Here is an 18,730-nt window from a genome sequence, read left to right on the forward strand (position 1 = left end):
CGGCACGCGTATGGAAATCCGCACAATTACGAGCACGAGCTGCATGCTGATTGGTTGTCAACTGTCTGTCAACACTCCAAACCAGGAAGTGTTGGCAGCCATCTTGTTCGTCACTAGAACCGAGTCACAATAAACACTGTAACACATAGTAGAGAAATAAGGAAAGGGGCAGGTTAGAAACATGCTGACCCTCTAGGCTTGGTCAGGGGGGTCGTACATGGATTTTTAGGTTCAATTTTTATTTTTTTTTAAATTAAAAATCACGGAGTACGCGAATGGTACTCGTATGCGGTGGAAAAGGGAACAAAAACTAGAAGTCCGTTTTATTCATTAGGTCTCGGGGGGGGCAAATTCCGGGGGCAATTTTTAGAGCTACATTTCTATGATAGTATGTAAAACTTTCCGGATTTTTTTTCTGCACCAGTTGTACTCTCTACGCATGGCCAGCTTTGCTTCCAAGCGCACGTTTTTTTTCTTTTTCTTCAAGTTCGCCAAGCAAACCTCTCCTCAGTTCTGGTATTAAATTTGCCGCTTTATTTTCCCGGGTCGTGTGTGTCATCCGCTGCTATACTTTTGTAATATATTATTAAATATATTGTATCTATATTTATTTGAAATGTAGTGTCGAGGCGCCAAACGTTGATTACATACTCCGTCCACCGCCATTTTAGTAGCTTTCCTCCGTTATTTTTATTATACCTGTTACTTTTATTTTACCCTCCGCATATTTTGTCTGTGATCGATGAGATTTCGTGCCACAGACACCACGGTGTTTGTCCTTGGCCTCCGATCTTATCAGACTTGGTCACACGTATCTAGAAACTAACTTGAAGGACGTAAGTCACAGCCATTACAACGCGTGTTCGTCAACACAAAGACATTATTAAGATTATGCGTTTATCATGCATGGTAAATGCATACTAGTTGTAAAAGCATGTGTGGTAAAGGCATATGCGTGCTAATGGTTTCGTGGTGACGATCATGCATGCTTATGTACCGGGTCTGGGCGTGGTGGACTCCAGGGCACCAGGCGGAGGGCCACGCAGCCCCTCTCATACAATATAGAAGTAATATAGGATTTTTGAAACGTAAAAAAAATGATTTCATAATTATCCTAGATAATGTCTTCTATTAGTATGTTCATTAAATACATGAATATATGTTTTTAAACAATTAAAAACATTTGCGTCTTTTTAGTACGGGGCACCGTACATGACGTCACACGGAAGCTTTGATGCGACGCGTAACGTGAAAGCGTATTCGTAGCATATGCTGAGAATGATTAGAAGTACAAACTATGGTGTGATCACTCTCTCACTGTCAAATCAGAGCACAGGGCGCGCTATGAGAATGGTTAGAATTGGTCACTCATTGGAGATCCGATTCAGGTGTGTGGCTTACCCACGGTATCATAACGTTACTTCTTAGCATGTTTAAGTTTGAGGTTTGCATGAAATACTATGCTATAGGCAGATATGGATCTTTAGGCAGCGCTTATCTCCATGAAGCTTGGTTATTATCATTTACATATAGGTGCCTGAGGGAGGGAAAAGAAGTCTATCTGAATGGCGAGGATTGCACTATAGCACCAGATCACTCCTTAATTTGTAGACACATACAATTGCATGGCTCTTGTAATGAAGATGCGCCTAATTTGGACTGAGTTTTGAAAGGCACTCCGACACCTGCTATCATACCAACGTTCAGTTTACTGGAAACGGGAGTTATTTAATTTGAAATAATGCAGATTGTTGTGCGATGTTAGCAGGCATCGCTTACATGATTACGGTAACTGAGCGTGTGGTTTGCTATAAAAAAAGTTGTGTTATCTCCTCTGCATGGGAAGCTGTATGTTTCCATCTGGCCGTCGATTCCGACCTTGAAAGCAGAGTCAACCAAATGAGTCGTATAAGAGCGCTAATGTCTCAAAAAGAGGTCGCTCTTACATCTGCTAGAGAAACATTTGTCCTTCATGTAGCAAACACCCGCACAGAAGTGCATGATTTATTAAATACAGACGTGGTCCTGAATTTTAGGGAGTTAATTTAGAGTATCTTTAATGTGTCCTTGACTATGGGGTTACCTTACGTTTTTAAAGTTAGAAGCAGTGGCCTTGTGACTTCTTTTCAAACTATATTTGGTGTCTTTCTCAGGATTTTTTCATTCGATTTTTTTCCAGCATCTTTGGTGGATTCTGCTTAATACTCACATTAGTTGCCGGTGTGCTTTTATTAATTTGTTTACTTAAATATGGATGCACATCCTGCAGCAGACGACAATATGTCCCGGCTGTTGCTGGTCCGCAACCGAATGCTTAGTTATTATGGAGCGCTGCCTCTGGCTACATTGAGTGCAGCTTATGGATTATCGTTTCGATTCTCCTTTTTCACATGCGTTTAACCTGTCTTCCATTGCCTGAGCTGCGATTTCGACTGGGCCCTGGATTTGTGTCTTCGCTGGTGTACTGTGTCTCCCAACGCGGATTATGACCAGCTGATGAGCCCCTTAGTGGTTCATGACTTGCTCTGTTCTGGCAGAGGGATTATGGCCTTAGCAGCTATACATGGAATAATGGGACGTTGGAATGTTTTTGCAGCGGCGCATGACTTCTTGGCACGCAGTTACATTGAAGATAAACCGAGTTTTCCTCCAATGGTGATAGAGGCTCCGGTCGTTGAGGAACATGTATGTTCATTCTCACTATTAAATGGATGGCTGAAATGTTTTCAGATGAGAACAATAACTTCCTGTTGGAGGCTGTTGCTACATACTGTGCTTATACGCTGTTGGATTATGACTCTTTGATTTTTCTACGTATTCTTTATTATTTAGCCAATGTTTTCTATCAAACAGCAAATTTTTTGTTTTGCAAATTTGAACTTGACTCTGCTTTTTAGGCTTGGACTCTGCGTTCCTAATTCCCCTACGTTTATATCACTTGCTTCGATCAAGGGAGGGTGTCGTGGGCTGAGCCTTGCACTCACACCGTGTTAAGTTAGCATGGGTTTATTAGAAGCTTAAACGCCATTTTTGCTTTCCTGCTCTGCTTTGCACATGACACGCACTTGTGATATTGTTTAGAGAAGGCTGAGTATTTTGCTTTACATGAGAATAATTTAATATGCTACATTTGTAGACTGCCTCGCAAGTTTAGTGTGTATAGTGAGAGCATGGTACATCAAAGTTATCTTGAATACTGTGTTTGTTATTCAGAATGATCCTCGCACGTTCGAGCCATAACACATATGCAGCTGTGGCCACCTCTGATACTGGCACGTTTTATAATGCATTGTGGAGGCAAAGTTAAACACAGTTGGAGAACATTCGTATCTTGACAGTTTGTGCAGCACTCAATGTGATCCACTATTGCTGAGTACCAGAGGTATGGGTCTGCCCATGTAATCCTATGAGAACTTCTGTAGTTATAAACTAACCTGCTAGGTAGGGAGGGTAAAATGTAGGTATATTTTACATATGTTTACCTTTAGCATTATAGGATGCTTTTTCCCTTTGTATTTTATAGAATAGTAACAATGCTGACAACCTTGTTTCTGATAATATGTTTGGTTGTATTATCTAAGGTACTGTGCATGAGATTATGGTGTTAGAAATAAACATTTCAAACTTGCACGAGTCTTTATTTACTCCTTGTTTTGGACTGGTGTAAGACTATAATGAAAGAGTGCTCTTGTTATCCACCTTACTTGATGTAATCTAAGTTGCATGTTCTGGGTTGACTAGTCATTGGTGTTTTTGCTCTAGGACGAAGAACCAATGAGTCACTGATTGCTAGTCTGGTAGGGTGTTTGTGTAGTAAGGTGGGTTTTGGTACACCGTAATTCACTGAGGTCCTAAGTCTTTATGCACAGTTTTGTGTAGGAGCAGAATTCCAGGAACAGTAGTTACATCAAAAAGGCTCGATAAAGGGCGTGCACTTTGAATATGAATATAAAATAGAAGAATAGTTGATAATCACAGGTAAGGAATGCAGCAAGTAGATGTGTGTATGTGTGGATGATGTGTAGATTGAGTGGAAGATGAAAAACTTGAAAAATAAGAGAGGCTGGAGAGACGCAAACTACCCACTGCATTGTCAGTGAAGTGGATCTTTGGATTTGCAGCTCATTACACAGATAGGGTGTTGGATTCCGCAGTGGGAGCAAGAGAAACAAGTACCACATCTAAGGAAGAAAGCTAGTGCATAAAGTAAACACAGTTGGGCAGATTTACAAGCCCGTGGGAAAAATTATGCAAAAGTGGCGCAAGGGGCTTGTAAATGTGCCCCAGTGTGTGGTAGAAAAGACGCAAGAAAGGACGGAAGTGTGCAAATTACCCACTGCTAAGCTCAGCCAAGGAAGGTAGCAAGTAGGTGTGTGTATTTGTGGATGTTGTGTTGATTGAGCGGAAGATGACTAAGGTGAAAAATAAGAGAGGCTGCAGAGATGCAAACTTTCCATTTCTTTGTAAAGGAAGTGGGTGTTTAGTTTTCCAGTGCATATATATATATATATATATATATATATATATATATATATATATATATATATATATATATATATTCACTGAAAAAACCATAGGTTTCAGGCAAGTTATAGTTAGGAATTAGCATTTAAAAAACCATAGAAATTCACTGAAAAAAACATAGGTTTCAGCCACGTTATAGTTGGGAATTAGCATTTACAAAACCTTAGAAATTCACTGAAAAAAACATAGGTTTCACCCATGTTATAGTTAGCTGGACATTTAACTCATACAAAACCTTTGAAATTCCCCCGTTATAGTTAGTTCAGCTAACTATAACTCGCGCACCCGCAATGCACTGCTGATGACATCACATATTACATCACTCATGACATGGTCAGTGACATCACTCATGACATCACTGATGACATCTCAAATGACATCACTGATGACATTAAAATTTGATATAAATGCTAAAAACAGAGCTAAAAATTCATATATTAAAAACGAATGTAGATAACCCAACATTTAGCAGCAAAATTGCAATTCTAAACTTTACAGTCAAAGGTTAAAAATTGGTCACTATATGAAGCTCTTTTGCACGTAACTTAAATCAAGCTTGAATACTGATTCATATTAGTTACAGCAAAATAGTTATGACAAAATGATTGCATTACAAAAATATAGGTAAACGTCCTCCCCAAGTGGGCCATTTGATTTACCTGTGGAAAAAAGTGTATAGTGTTAGTGCATAAACTACCAATGCTTACACTGTTCCAAATCACAGCCGTGATTGGAAGTGCAGTACTAAAAAAAAGGAAATCTTGAAAGAATACTATATTAAAAACATATTGGGAGGCGGCAGTGTAACTGTTCTAGAATATGTAGTGCGAGCGGATTTAAATGTATTATAGGCAGGTGAAAAAATCCTTGCTTGAATTCAGCCCCTGGGGTGTCTTACTGTCCAACTCTAAGATATACCTAGTTTCCATTTGTCTTAGCAGTTGCCACCCCTTCTCAATGGCAAGACTGTATCGATGACAAAGTACTTCAGATGTGACAAATTATTGTCATGTTTCTCCTTGAAGTGCCTTGCCACCGGATATGCGGCGTCATTGTTGGTAATGGCTCTGATGTGCTGGAGCACTCGCTTGTGCACCTGCAATTTCGTGCTCCCTACGTACTGCAGGCCACATGAGCACTCCAGCACATACACTGCATATTCAGTCTTGCAATTGAGAGATTTAGTGATTTTAACTGGTTTGGGCTGAAATGGTGTATGGTAGGCAGACGTACCTTTACCGTATTGGCATGCCTTACAGGTTGTGCATTTCAAGAAACCCGTCCTACTGTTGAGCCATGTTTTAGTTTGTCTGAATTCAGGACTGCTTCAGACAAGAGAGTTGCTCATAGAGTGGGCCTTTCTGAAGGTAATACCGAATTTGCCCAATTGGCCATTTTAGGTCATTGCATACTAAGGGCCAGCTTTTATTGATGATCCTGCGCAAGATAGTATGAGGCGCGTAGGTTGATCCTGACTATCTTTTGTAGCTACTTTATTGGTGAGTGCAACAGACCTCTGTATTTTATTCGCTTTGGTCATAGCAGTGTTAAGTATGTTTTCAGAATAACCCCTCTCCAGGAATCTCTCTCTACACTCAAATTGCACTTGTATGCATTCCCTGTCAGAACTGCATATCCTGCGGATCCGCAGCATCTCCCCAAAGGGGATGCTTTTGATTAGATGTGGAGGATGGTCGCTCTGTGCATGTAGGACTGTGTTGCCTGCTGTGGGTTTCCTGTGGAGTCTTGTTTCCAGTCTATTGTTACTTACAAAGACTTCCACATCCAGATAAAAATGCTCTCCTTGCTCATATGGGCAGTAAACTTAAGGTTAAGATTGTTAATGTTAAGTTGTTCAATAAAGTGCTGTGCAGACTGCTCTGTGCCCTTCCAAATTAAAAACAGGTCATCTATATACCTATACCAGCATAAGACATTTGTGTTCAAGGTGTCACCAAGGCTTGCCACCAGCACCTGCTCTTCCCAGAGTCCCATGTGTAAACAAGTGTAACTCGGAGAGAAGCAGGCCCCCATGGCATTGCCCCTGACCTGTTGAAAAACCTGATTTTGAAAGAGAAAAAAGTTGTTCTCCAAACAAGTTGAAATCATTGTCAAAAGCATTTTGTTATGCAGATATCTGTTCATGGGGCGTATGTTTAAAAAGTATTCAGCAGCCTTTAAACCATCCTCGTGATGGATACTAGTGTATAATGAAGCTACATCTATGAATCAATCAATCAATCAATCAGAGTACTTGTAAAGCACGCTACTTACCCGTGAGGGTCTAAAGGCGCTTAGGGGAGGGGCTGCCGCTACTGCTCGAAGAGCCAGTTCTTGAGGAGTCTTCTGAAGGCGAGTAGGTCTTGGGTCTGCCGTAGGTGGGTAGGGAGGGTGTTCCAGGTCTTGGTGGCGAGGTAGGAGAAGGATCTGCCACCGGAGGTTGTTCGCTGGATGTGGGGGGACAGCAGCGAGGGTGAGGCTGGTGGAGCGGAGCTGGCGGGTGGGGGTGTAGAAGCCGAGTCTGCAGTTCAGGTAGGCTGGTCCGGCATTGTGGAGTGCTTTGTGTGCATGGGTGAGGAGCTTGAAGGTGATCCTCTTGTCGACGGGGAGCCAGTGTAGGTCTCTCAGGTGGGGGGTGATGTGGCTGCGGCGGGGGATGTTGACGATCAGTCGGGTGGAGGCGTTTTGGATGTGTTGTAGTCGTCTTAGGTGTTTGGCTGGGATTCCTGCATAGAGTGCGTTGCCGTAGTCCAGTCTGCTGCTGACGAGGGCATGTGTCACCGTCGGGTTCCACTTGTAGATCCTGCGGAGCATGCGGAGGGTGTTGTAGCAGGAGGAGGAGACAGCGTTGATCTGTTTAGACATGGAGAGGGAGGAGTCGAGGATGAATCCTAGGTTGCATGCATGGTCAGTGGGTGTCGGTGCTGTTCCCAGTGTGGTCGGCCACCAGGAGTCGTCCCAGGCTGAGGGGGTGGGTCTGAGGATAGGTACCTCCGTCTTGTCCGAGTTCAGCTTCAGACGGCTGTTCTTCATCCAGTCGGCGACGGCCTTCATGCCCTCGTGGGGGTTGGTTTTGGCGGTGTGCAGGTCCTTGGTGAGGGAGAGGATGAGCTGGGTGTTGTCAGCGTAGGAGATGATGTTGAGGTCGTATTGGCGGGCCACTTGTGCGAGGGGGCCATGTAGACGTTGAACAGCTTCAGGCTGAGGGATGAGCCCTGGGGGATGCCGCAGATGATGTTGGTGGCCTCAGATCGGAAGGGTGGGAGGCGGACGCTCTGGGTTCTGCCGGAGAGGAAGGACGTGGTCCAGTCAAGGGCCTTCTCTTGGATTCCGGCTTCTAGGAGGCGTGTCTGTAGAGTGCGATGGCAGACCGTGTCGAAGGCGGCTGACAGTGTTACCACCTTTTATGTATTTCAGCATAGAAACCTGTGACCCCGTCTTCACCTTACCTGAAACACTGCCCCTTTAAGTTCACGTGGTGACCAAAGGAAGGGAGGTGGTATATAAGCCCCTCCCTTCGATTGAGCCGGTGCTTGGCTTTATTGCACTTCCCCCCAGTTCCAAACCCGTTCCAGTTCCCTTCCCCGTTTCCCGTTTTGCCCGTTCCCATTCCCTTCCTCGTTTCCAGTTAAGCCCGTTCCAGTTCCTTTCTTGTTCCCCAGGCTTTCAAAGCCTCTAGCGAGCCTCTGCCTGTGCTTGTCCGTTTTTCTGAGCGCCTCCCATTGGCCCTTAGTTACTCCATTAAACGGCCGGAGCCGTTTGTTGCACATCGAGGGAAGCAGCGGGGCCGCCTCCAGCACTCTCGCGGTCGGAGCCGCTAGGTGTTTTTCAATGGACGTTCCCGTCCTCAACTGGGAAGCGCACCCAGCTGGGTATAATTGTTTGTGGAATTGCCGCATTCCGCGGCATTAGCCATCCTGAGTCTTCATGGAAGCGGGTCTCATCACGTCCGCACCGCAACCCAGCTGAAGCGGATTTGGCGTCCGTTCCCGGCAGGAGCTGCCAGTACGGACCACGGCTCACCATATGAAGAACACTTGGAGTGCGTGAGTACCCCTTGTACAACTTCGTGTTCTCCTAGAGAGCTTAGTTTGAGTAATCTGGTGGTAGGAAATATCAGGCGTGCTTCCCTTAGGAGAGGACTATCTCTTAGGGCAACGTTGGGTTTCTCTCCTGGTTACAATATAGTGGAATACCGGGTGAGCAGTTCATCACCTGGTTACTGCACTGTGTGTTATTTTCTTTTCTTGACTCCTACAGCCAGGGTAGCAACTGCCATTCTGAGGCGCACGGCGGTTGCCGGCAGCACCGCCTCCAACTTTACTTTCATTGGCGCACGTGTATAAATAGTACTACCTACCCTGAGGCGCACGGCAGAAGCCGGCAGCACCGCCTCCAACTTTTTGAAGGAACAGCAGTTCCTACAGCATAAGATCCTTTTAGAGGCGCACGGCAGGAGCCGGCAGCACCCCCTCCAACTTTAATCAGGAACATTAGAACCTATTCGCAGATACTTAGAGAGGCGCACGGCAGGAGCCGGCGGCTTCGCCTCCAACCTCCCAGATCCCCTTCCCTGTCTCCAGGACAGTGCTATATGATAGGGAGAGATTTACCAGGGCGATGTTTCTACTAACATTCTAGGCACGTAATTGATTCCTCCAGGGTAAGAATAAGACTAGTGACATAAGGGCTACTTAGTTCTCACTACCGTTCTGTTACAGCACGAGTCGTGCCTTGTGTGTATTAAGTAGTTTCTCTGTTGTTGTCTCCTGCAGATCCTGTTGCCTTGCACCCCCTTGCTGTCCTGAACTCCTGGGCTCTCCTTCCCGCTTCCACGATCTTCCCATCATCACTGGAAACACCTCTCCATCTTGAGGTGTATTCTTCCCCTTCCTCTGGGGAGTAATCGCCCTATCAGTTTATTCCTGTGTGAAGGATTACTCTGTGGGGGAGAGGGGAGACTCTCATCGTTCCTGTGGTACCTGTCATTCAGGTGAGTGAGTTCGGAACAGACAGGTCCAGGAGGATGAGGGCTGATGTTTCCCCATTGTCTAGTTGGCGCCTGATGCCGTCTGTGGCGGCGATGAGGGCTGTCTCAGTGCTGTGGTTTCATCTGAACCCGGACTGTGACGGATCCAGGATGTTGTTGTCTTCCAGGTGGCGGGCTAGTTGCATGTTGACGATTTTCTCGATGACCTTCGCCGGGAACAGGAGGAGGGAGATGGGCCAGAAGTTCTTGAGGTCCTTGGGGTCCGCCTTGGGCTTCTTGAGGAGGGCGTTGATTTCGGCGTGTTTCCAACTTTCCAGGAATGTCGCTGTTTCGAAGGAGATGTTGATGACCTTGTGTAGTTGGGGTGCGATGGCAGCGTCTGCTTTGTTGAATACGTGGTGTGGGCACGGGTGTGACAGAGATCCTGAGTGGATGGAGTTCATGACCTTGCGTGTCTCGTCGTCGTTGACATTGGACCAGGAGGTCAGGCGGTTGGCGCTGGTGGTGTTCACAGGGGAGGTGGGGTCTGGCGTAGTTGGGACGGTCATGGTGTTGGAGCTGTAATGGATGTCAGCTATCTTGCGGTGGAAGAAGATGGCCAGTGAGTTGCACAGTTCTTGTGAGGGCGTTATGTCATTGGCGTTGGCGCTGCGTTGGCGCTGGTGTTGGAGAGTTCCTTTACAATGCTGAAAAGCTCTTTGCTGTTGTGTGCGTTGTTATCCAGGCGGTCTTTGAAGGAGGATCTCTTTGGCTAATCTGATGAGGTGGTGATGTCTGCGGGTGGCGTCCTTGTGGGCTGCCTGGTTGTCCGGAGTGCGTTCGTGGGGCCATATCTTCTCCAGTTTCCGGCATGCGCGTTTAGAGGTCTGCAGCTCGTCGGTGAACCAGCTGGCTCTCTTGCTGGCGTGGTTGTTGGAGGGTTTCTTGAGTGGGGTAAGGGGGGTTGGCACAGTCGTCGATCCACTGTCTGAGGTTGGGGGCTGCGGTGTCTGGGTTGGTGGGGTCGGTGGGTGTGTCTTGGACGAGGGTGGTGATCAGCTGGTCTTCGGTGACTTTGCTCCAGCAGCGGCGAGGTAGCTGTTGGGTGCGGTGGTACGTGGTTGGTTTATTGAAGGTGAAATGGATGCAGCTGTGGTTGGTCCAGTGGAGTTCTGTGGTGTGGTCGAAGGTGACGTGGATGCCTGTGGAGAAGACGGGGTCCAGCGTGTGGCCTGCGGCGTGGGTGGGTGCTGTGACGAGTTGTCTGAGGCCGAGGTTGGCGAGGTTGGCGATCAGGGTGGTGGAGATGGCGTCGTTGTTGTTCTCGGGGTGGAAAATCAGGTCCCCGAGGAGGATGTAGTCCATGGAGGTGAGTGCGTGGGTGGTGGCGAGGTTGGCGATGGAGTCGCTGAATTGAGCTCGGGGTCCGGGGGGGTCTGTAGATGGGTGTTCCTCTGAGGGTGGTGTTGGGGTCGGTGTGGATCATGAAGTGCAGGTGTTCGGCGGTGTTGAGGGTGTCATCTGCGTGGGTGGCAACCTTGTGGGTGAACTTGTGGATGATGGCTATTCCTCCTCCGATACCGTTGTCGCGATCCCTGCGGGTGATCTTGTAGTCGTCCGAGATGGCTATGGCGATGTTGGGCGCCGAGGAGTCGTTCCACCAGGTCTCGGTCAGGAAGGCCACGACTGGGGCGGAGGTGTCGAGCAGATCCCAGAGCTCGACAGCGTGTTTGCGTGTGGAGCGGGTGTTGAGAAGTATGCAGCGGAGGTGGTTGGGTCCAGTCTTTGGAGGTTCGGTGGCTCTGTCGCAGGTGAAGCTGCAGGTGTGACAGGCGAAAGGTCCGTGAGTCCGTTTCGGGGCAGCTTAGAAGCAGGTGTGGTCTCGGCCGGCGTTGAGTGCGTAGAGGGTTCTGGCATTGTAGCGGAGTCTGGTGTTGTGGTGTTTGCGGGGTCCAGGGGTTCTGGTGCTGGGCGCGGTCCAGGCGCTGACGGGCTTGCCTTTGGTGCGCCTTCGGCGCACCAGCGGCGCACCCGCTGCGCGGCCTCCATAAGAGGGGGATAGGGAGGGTGGAGCAGCTGGGAGGCGCGAGCGGGGTGGCCAATGGGGAGCAAAGGGGCGGGGCCACAGGGACGCAGCGGCGGGAAGGAGTGGGAAACGACGGGAAAACAGGCGGGCGGCAGGGAGCAGGTACGAGGCAGCTGGCGGCCGTGTGGTGGCGTGGGGAGATGAGCACACAACCAGGTTCCCATTTCACATGCTTGATTTTACATAAAAAGTCCCCAGTGTCCTGTATATATGAGGGAAATTTCTTAACATGATCTTGAAGAAAAAAAGTCATCAAATTTGGATGCATTTTCCATTATGCTACTTTGGGCAGAGATAATGGCTTGCCTCGTCGTGCCTTGAAAACATTTTTATTCCCTTAGTTAGTGTGTTCTGTGCTGTTTTATTTAGTTGTGTTGTGTAGCTGCCTTGTCGGGCGCCAAGACGCTCCTTAGCTGGAGCATTTGTGCGCCTAATAAAAACCACATAACATAACATAACATAACATAACATAATGGGCCTACCGGGGGGTTTACGTGCGTCCTTATGAATTTTGGGAATTAAGTATATTACAGGAATGGTCAGATGTTCTATTTTAAAAAAATTGAATTCTTCCATGGTCAGCAATCCTGCTGATTTCCATGCCATCAACTTTGTATAGAAATCATTCCAGGACACTCTTACTGCTTGCATGTCTCTACGTCTGTAGCAGTCTCTGTCATTTAGATGAATGAGGACCTCTTCCATGTAGAGCTTGCGTGGCCATAAAACTACATTGCCACCTTTATCCAATTGACCGATGATGATGTTGTGTGTATATATATTACCTACTGGCAGTTGCTGGTAGGTAGCCATAGTTAGGACCTAATTTCCATAGGAAAAGCGTTTTTTGATTTACCAAAATCTTCCCAAAATTTTCAAAACTAATGGCCCACTACGGTCAGCGCCTGTCTTGAAAGTTGCTGGTGGTAAAACTGAGTCACAAGAAAAAACAGAAGAAAAAGGTTTAGAAAAAAGAAAAGGGGGCAAGGTAGAAACACCTTGACCCCCTAGGCCTGGTCAAAGCATTTTATTTTTTTGGCAGGATTCATGTACGGTACGCAAATCCACCAGAGAATTTTTTTTTTAAAAAGGATCACGGACCGCCGACCCTGGGGACCGCCAATTCTCCAGGGCTTTACATATGAAGGAAGGGGGGCTGAGCAGCCCCCCTCCTGAAGCCCTCTATGGCCCTGGGGAACACCAACCCCAGGGCCGGCTCCTGCAACGTCCAGGGGTGCCCAACCCCGGAACATTGCAGTTTGCTATGACAGGGCGGTGAGCACTGCTCCCGCCCTGTCATAGCAAACTTCTTCTTTGGTTTGTGGAAGAAAGAGCAGGAAGCCTGCTCTTGCTTCCACGAAGCAAGGCAGAATTGCTCCTGGGAAAAGGGAGCTGCACATTTGCAGCTCCCTATGCCCAAAAGCAATGCTGGCTCCAGCAGTAGGCGAGGAGCTGGCAGGGACCGCGGGGGCATTGGGGCTTCCCCCCGCGGTCCCCAATGTCATGGCCATGGGGTCCCCGGGGCTAAAATTAGCCCAGAGAAGGGGGGCCACGCGGCCCTCCTCCCGTGAAAAAATATATATCTATTAGAAAACGAGCGAATGGCCTAGGGGATGGGGTCTCTGGGGCCAATAATGGCCTCAGGAGAAGGGCCGTATGCCCCCTCTCATTAAAAATAAGCCGTGCCCCGGGGATGGGATCCCAGGGGCTGAAATTGAGCCATGGGAGGGGACCCTTCATGTTTTTGTTTCTCAAAAAACAAAAAAAAAGAGTCACGCCCTGGGGGATGAGGTCCCCAGGGCCAAAAAATATATAAGGGAAGAGGGCCACGCAGCCCCCTTCCAAAATCATAAGTAAAAAAAGCCAGCATGTTGCCGAGGACCCCGCCTCCTCCCTGCACCACTCTGCAAATGCAACTCCTGGTGCGTTCCGGGTTGGGGGATTAAGTCCCCTAGAATCTTAAGGGTCTTTAGAGGCCAACTAGCCCACCAGGTACCTCCAGTAAGCCCCATACAGTGGGATTGCTGAGAGGTGGTCCGAGGCCACACCCCTTTTTACACCACTCTGCAAACGCACATGTTGGCGCACTGCTGGTGGAGCCATGAGGTTCTCTTGTGTCCTGAGGACCTCAGGACTAAAGTGGACTTCATCCCCAAGCAGCATTGCGCCAGGAGGTGCGTTTACATAGTGGTGTTAAAAGGGGGCGGGCCTCGGACTACTCTCAGCAATCCAGCTGTGTGTGGCTTACCAGAGATAACAGGAAAGCTATTTGGTGCCAGGGACCTTCAGGTTGCAAGGGGACTTCGTCCCCCAACCAAGAGCACGCCATGAGGTGCGTTTGCACACTACAGGCTGGGGGATATAGTCCACTTTGCTCCTGATGGTCTTTGGGGTCCCAGGAAGCCCTCCTGGTACCTCCTGTAAGTACTATGCAGCGGAATTTCTTAGTGCTGGCCGGAGGCCCAGCCCACTTTCTGCACCACTCTGAAAACACGACTACTACGTTATAGTTAGAAATTAGTCTTTCAAAAACCTTACAAAGTCACTGAAAAAACAGAGGTTTCAGAGACGTTATAGTTAGTAATTAGCATTTAAAAAACCATAGAAATTCACTGAAATAAACTGAGGTTTCAGGGACGTTATAGTTAGTAATTAGCATTCATAAAACCTTAGCAATTTACAGAAAAAAACATAGGTTTCAGGGACGTTATAGTTTGTAATTAGCATTTAAGAAACGTTTGAAATTCACTGAAAAAAATATAGGTTTCAGGGACGGTATATTTAGAAATTAGCATTTAAAAAACCTTTACAATTCACAGAAAAAAACATAGGTTTCAGGGACGGTATATTTAGAAATTAGCATTTAAAAAACCTTTAAAATTCACTGAAAAAAACATAGGTTTCAGGGACGTTATAGTTAGAAATTAGCATTTAGGGAACCATAGAAAATCACTAAAAAAACACAGGTTTCAGGGGCATTTAGTTAGTTGGACATTTCACTCATACAAAATCAGAGAAATTCGTCCGTTATAGTTAGTTGAGCTAACTATAACTCGCGCCCCTGCAATGCACTGCTGATGATGTCACATATTACATCACTCATGACATGGCCATTGACATCACTGATGACATCACTGATGAAATCATCCAGAGACTGGGCATTTTTTTAAGTTTAAGAATGTATACCAAGATATATTGAAGAATGAGTGGGTGTATGAGTGTCTGAATGGATTGTTTAGCTGGTGCGTGACTGACTGTTTAAGTGGGTGATTAAACGTGTCTTAGTGAATGCATGGGTGAATGGCTAATCTGTGTGAATGTCTGTATCTCCCAACAATGAAGGTGCCACACACAGTCGTTTAGCAGTCCTTTTTATTGCAGCACTCGCAGGGCACGTAACATCACAGGTTTCAGCTCGTGATTAAGCCAGCAGTTCCAAACGCGTTTCGGGTGAGCTTGCACCCTTTGTCAATGATTGTGGCTTGAGAGGAGATAAGGCAGCAAAAGTTCACATTGCACTCGCAATGGTTTTATAGTCCTGCCCATGTGGGCGTGCTCACCTTTTGCATCTTGGTATTTGTAGTTCGGATTACACCATAGTGGATGCCGAAATATTCTCGGTATTAAAAATTAATTTTCTCATACTGGGTTGCTGACAACACGTCAGGTCACGGCTCTGCCTCCTTAGGTCCATGCAATTGGACACGATGTTCCCGGTGCGCCATGTAACTCACGGCGCGGGACCCTCAAAGGTAGCGGTGGGGCAACCTCCGCGACCAGAACAGGCCGCTTCCAAACGAAGTTGCTCCCAACAATGAAGGTGCCACACACAGTCGTTTAGCAGTCTTTTTTATTGCAGCACTCGCAGGGCACGTAACCTCACAGGTTTCAGCTTGTGATTAAGCCAGCAGGTCCAAACGCGTTTCGGGTGAGCTTGCACCCTTTGTCAATGATTGTGGCTTGAGAGGAGATAAGGCAGCAAAACTTCACATTGCACTGGCAATGGTTTTATAGTCCCGCCCATGTGGGCGTGCTCACCTTTTGCATCTTGGTATTTGTAGTTCGGATTACACCATAGTGGATGCCGCAATATTCTCCGTATTAAAAACAATGTTTCCCATAGTGGGTTGCTGACAACACGTCAGGTCACTGTCATATCCAGAGTGCCCTGCAAGCACACGCCCAGTGGGGCGGGACTAAAACCTCAGAACACCTGTGATAAACTGTGTAAGCTGCCTTTTCCCACCTTGTATGCCGGCCAGTGAACAAGGAAATATATCCAAAACACGTTTGGCGCTTGGCAGATTGAAATGCTGTAAGGACGTGTCCCTGCTTGCTGTTGCCTTCCAAATAAAAGGGTTATTGGAACGTTGTGCATGGTATCTCCACCTGGGAGCAGTGTCACATGGAGTATGTTGTTGTCCGCTCTGACCACGGAGATCGCCCCACTGTTTAACAAGCAGGTCCGTGTGCCGAGGGCACAGAGAACGGAACAACGCACCCGTTTGGTTTGGCATCACGAAGCAGTTAGCAGGATTCCTCCGCACAGCGACCCAACGGGATTGTAATGTAGGAGGGAGAAGGAGAGTGATATCCACTTTGGACAGTAGTTTGCTAAAAACTACAATATCTAGAGTGCCCTGCAAGCACACGCCCAGTGGGGCGGGACTAAAACCTCAGATCACCTGTGATAAACTGTGTAAGCTGCCCTTTTCCCTCTTGTATGCCAGCCAGTGAACAAGAAAATATATCCGAAACGCGTTTGGCGCCTGCCAGATTGAAATGCTGTAAGGACGTGTCCCTGGTTGCTGTTGCCTTCCAAATAAAAGGGTTATTGGAACGTTGTGCATGGTATCTCCAACTGGGAGCAGTGTCATATGGAATATGTATATATATATATATAGAGAGAGAGAGATTGAGAGAGAGAGAGAGATTTGGTATTATATATTTGAGTGATATTCAAAACTGCTCTCACAGCCTTACGCTGTACCATTCATGCAACCGATCTGTTGTCTAAACCTGTGAGTTTGAGCGATTGCATTGCTGTCTGGGCCTGTAATGCCTTATATTTGCTATACTTCATGAGATTGCAAGATTTTTGTATTTTACTTGTTCCATTCTGCTATTTCAAAGACATTGTCAGCCATAACAAATGATGGAGAAAGTAGAGTGGTATAATGGAGAAGTGAAAGGAAGTGAAAAGTAGAAATTAAGTTATATGCTGCAGATAATGACAGGGCATAGAAAATTGCTTTTTCTGAACCATTAGAAACTCCTTTGGCTTATTGAAATATTTAAGGATATTGGACCAAAATAACAACTATAGCCACCATTTTCCCAAAACTTTCTGAAATTGCTGGTGGAGGGTCAAGCTTGCTTCTGTGGGATTGTTTTAAATTTGTACTTTTGTGTACTTATAATAATGTACAATATGCAATTTTACACCTGTTCCTGCATAAACAGACTGGATGTATACAGTTGCAATTGAAACAAATGGTATCTAGTGTAGAGAAATGAAGTTATTAATGTGCTTTAATTATGACAATCGATCATGCAAAATGCCATTTTGAACAAGATGGATGCTGTCTCTGTCACTCACTGCTGTTTCCTCCTGCCCATATCTTCTCCCCACAGGCTCACAAAGCGCAGTCTAAGTGACATGCTGTAGTTTATTTGCACTGTTATGATTACATTCTTTTCAATTAACTTCTTCCTGTTCTCTATGATTTGTATTGTTTGCCAAGGTCTTTTCCGCTACCTTCTACTGTGATTGATAGTCTGTTTGTAAAAAAGAGAGAGTCCTGTTGTCTAAATGTTTCATATTTGTAAGAACATCTCCAGATGCAATTAACATAAAGAGAGTTAAACACGTTGTTTTTATAAATTGGATGGTGCTAATGTGTTAAGTTAATGATGTGTATTATTCTTGTGTACTTATTTGTCAAAGAAATTATACCGTTGCTCACACCACCAAAATCACTATCAGATGAGTTTTGACATAACTTTCAATCTTCATTTCTCTGCCAATCCTCTCTTTAAAGGTGCCACCATGAATTGTATTATGCTTATGCTTAAATAACCACAGTCAAGGGCGTTAGGTGCATCTTATTATCAAACCGTGGCATCCTTCTTCAAATGAGACACAAAGAATGGCAACGGTAAAGTACGGTAACTGTAGGCCAAGATGAAGTTAAGGCAAAAGGAGCACGATGGCCGGTTTGTCTTTGAAATATGTATTGACTCTGTATTTGCTTCATTTCAATCTATATTTTGTAATATCTTTCTACCTTTTGTATTTCAGTTTTGGCATGGTCCATGATGGAGAGGGAAACCTGTGTAAGAAATCTGAAGGTAACATCATGTCTCCCACACTGGCAGGGCATAATGGTGTCTTCTCCTGGTCTGCATGCAGCCGTCAATACCTGCACAAGTTTCTCAGGTATAGTGCATCTTCGCTGCATTGACTTTGTAAGTGTCCATCAAATTTAAAAGCATGAATAGTACTTTTAAAGTCATCCATGTTTCATAAAATTGTACACCTGCCAAGTTCCTCTGCCTGATGCATTTTTTTATTTCAAAATTGTTGGTTTGTTCTTATATAGATTTGCCGTCTATTTTTAGGTTGAAGCCTACCAGACAGTGCAGCTGTCTGGTTTACTATCGACATCTTGGGGGCATTCTTAAAGCTTCCCTGGGAATGTATTCCACCAATTACTAACCATTGGCTTTATGGTTTGTAACTCACATCTTCTTGCTTTTGATTTGCTGCCTTTATTTGCTTTAGGCTTTCCTGCTTGAGTGTGTCCCCTTCATTGCCCACACCTTATTTACAGTATCCTTCTGAGTGCTTCCTTTCTGTAGACAGGCCTTTAAATCGTGTGACATTTGCTGTTCCTTCAAAGACACAGATCAAATGTTATGCTCTTTCTTCTGAGGAGCTTGGAATTAGTTTTTCTCTCTGACTTCAAGGTGAGAGGATTTATGTGACAATCATGCTGGCTACTGGGGGTAATTCTGGTAATTCGGAAGTGTGGTGGAAACAAATAACTTACTTCCATCACAACAAATCAATACACCAGGTGATGACATTACAACACATTATTGTTTGTTGGCTGTATACCTTTATCAGTAAAACTATATGTCTGTGCAAA

The 18,730-nt window shown here is 46.0% G+C and overlaps 1 protein-coding gene across 2 annotated transcripts in view; it reads left to right on the forward strand.

The window, feature by feature from the left end:
• Positions 1-18,730, forward strand: part of ADAMTS16 (ADAM metallopeptidase with thrombospondin type 1 motif 16) — a 1,002,496-nt gene that overhangs the window by 409,266 nt on the left and 574,500 nt on the right. For both annotated transcript variants that reach the window (XM_078687616.1, XM_078687617.1), the window contains one exon: positions 17,881-18,018. In XM_078687616.1, the coding sequence (XP_078543742.1) occupies positions 17,881-18,018 (138 nt within the window). The remainder of the gene's footprint in view (positions 1-17,880; positions 18,019-18,730) is intronic.

The sequence above is a fragment of the Lissotriton helveticus genome, chromosome 4_1 (assembly GCF_964261635.1).
Source record: "Lissotriton helveticus chromosome 4_1, aLisHel1.1, whole genome shotgun sequence".
Classification (NCBI taxonomy): domain Eukaryota; kingdom Metazoa; phylum Chordata; class Amphibia; order Caudata; family Salamandridae; genus Lissotriton; species Lissotriton helveticus.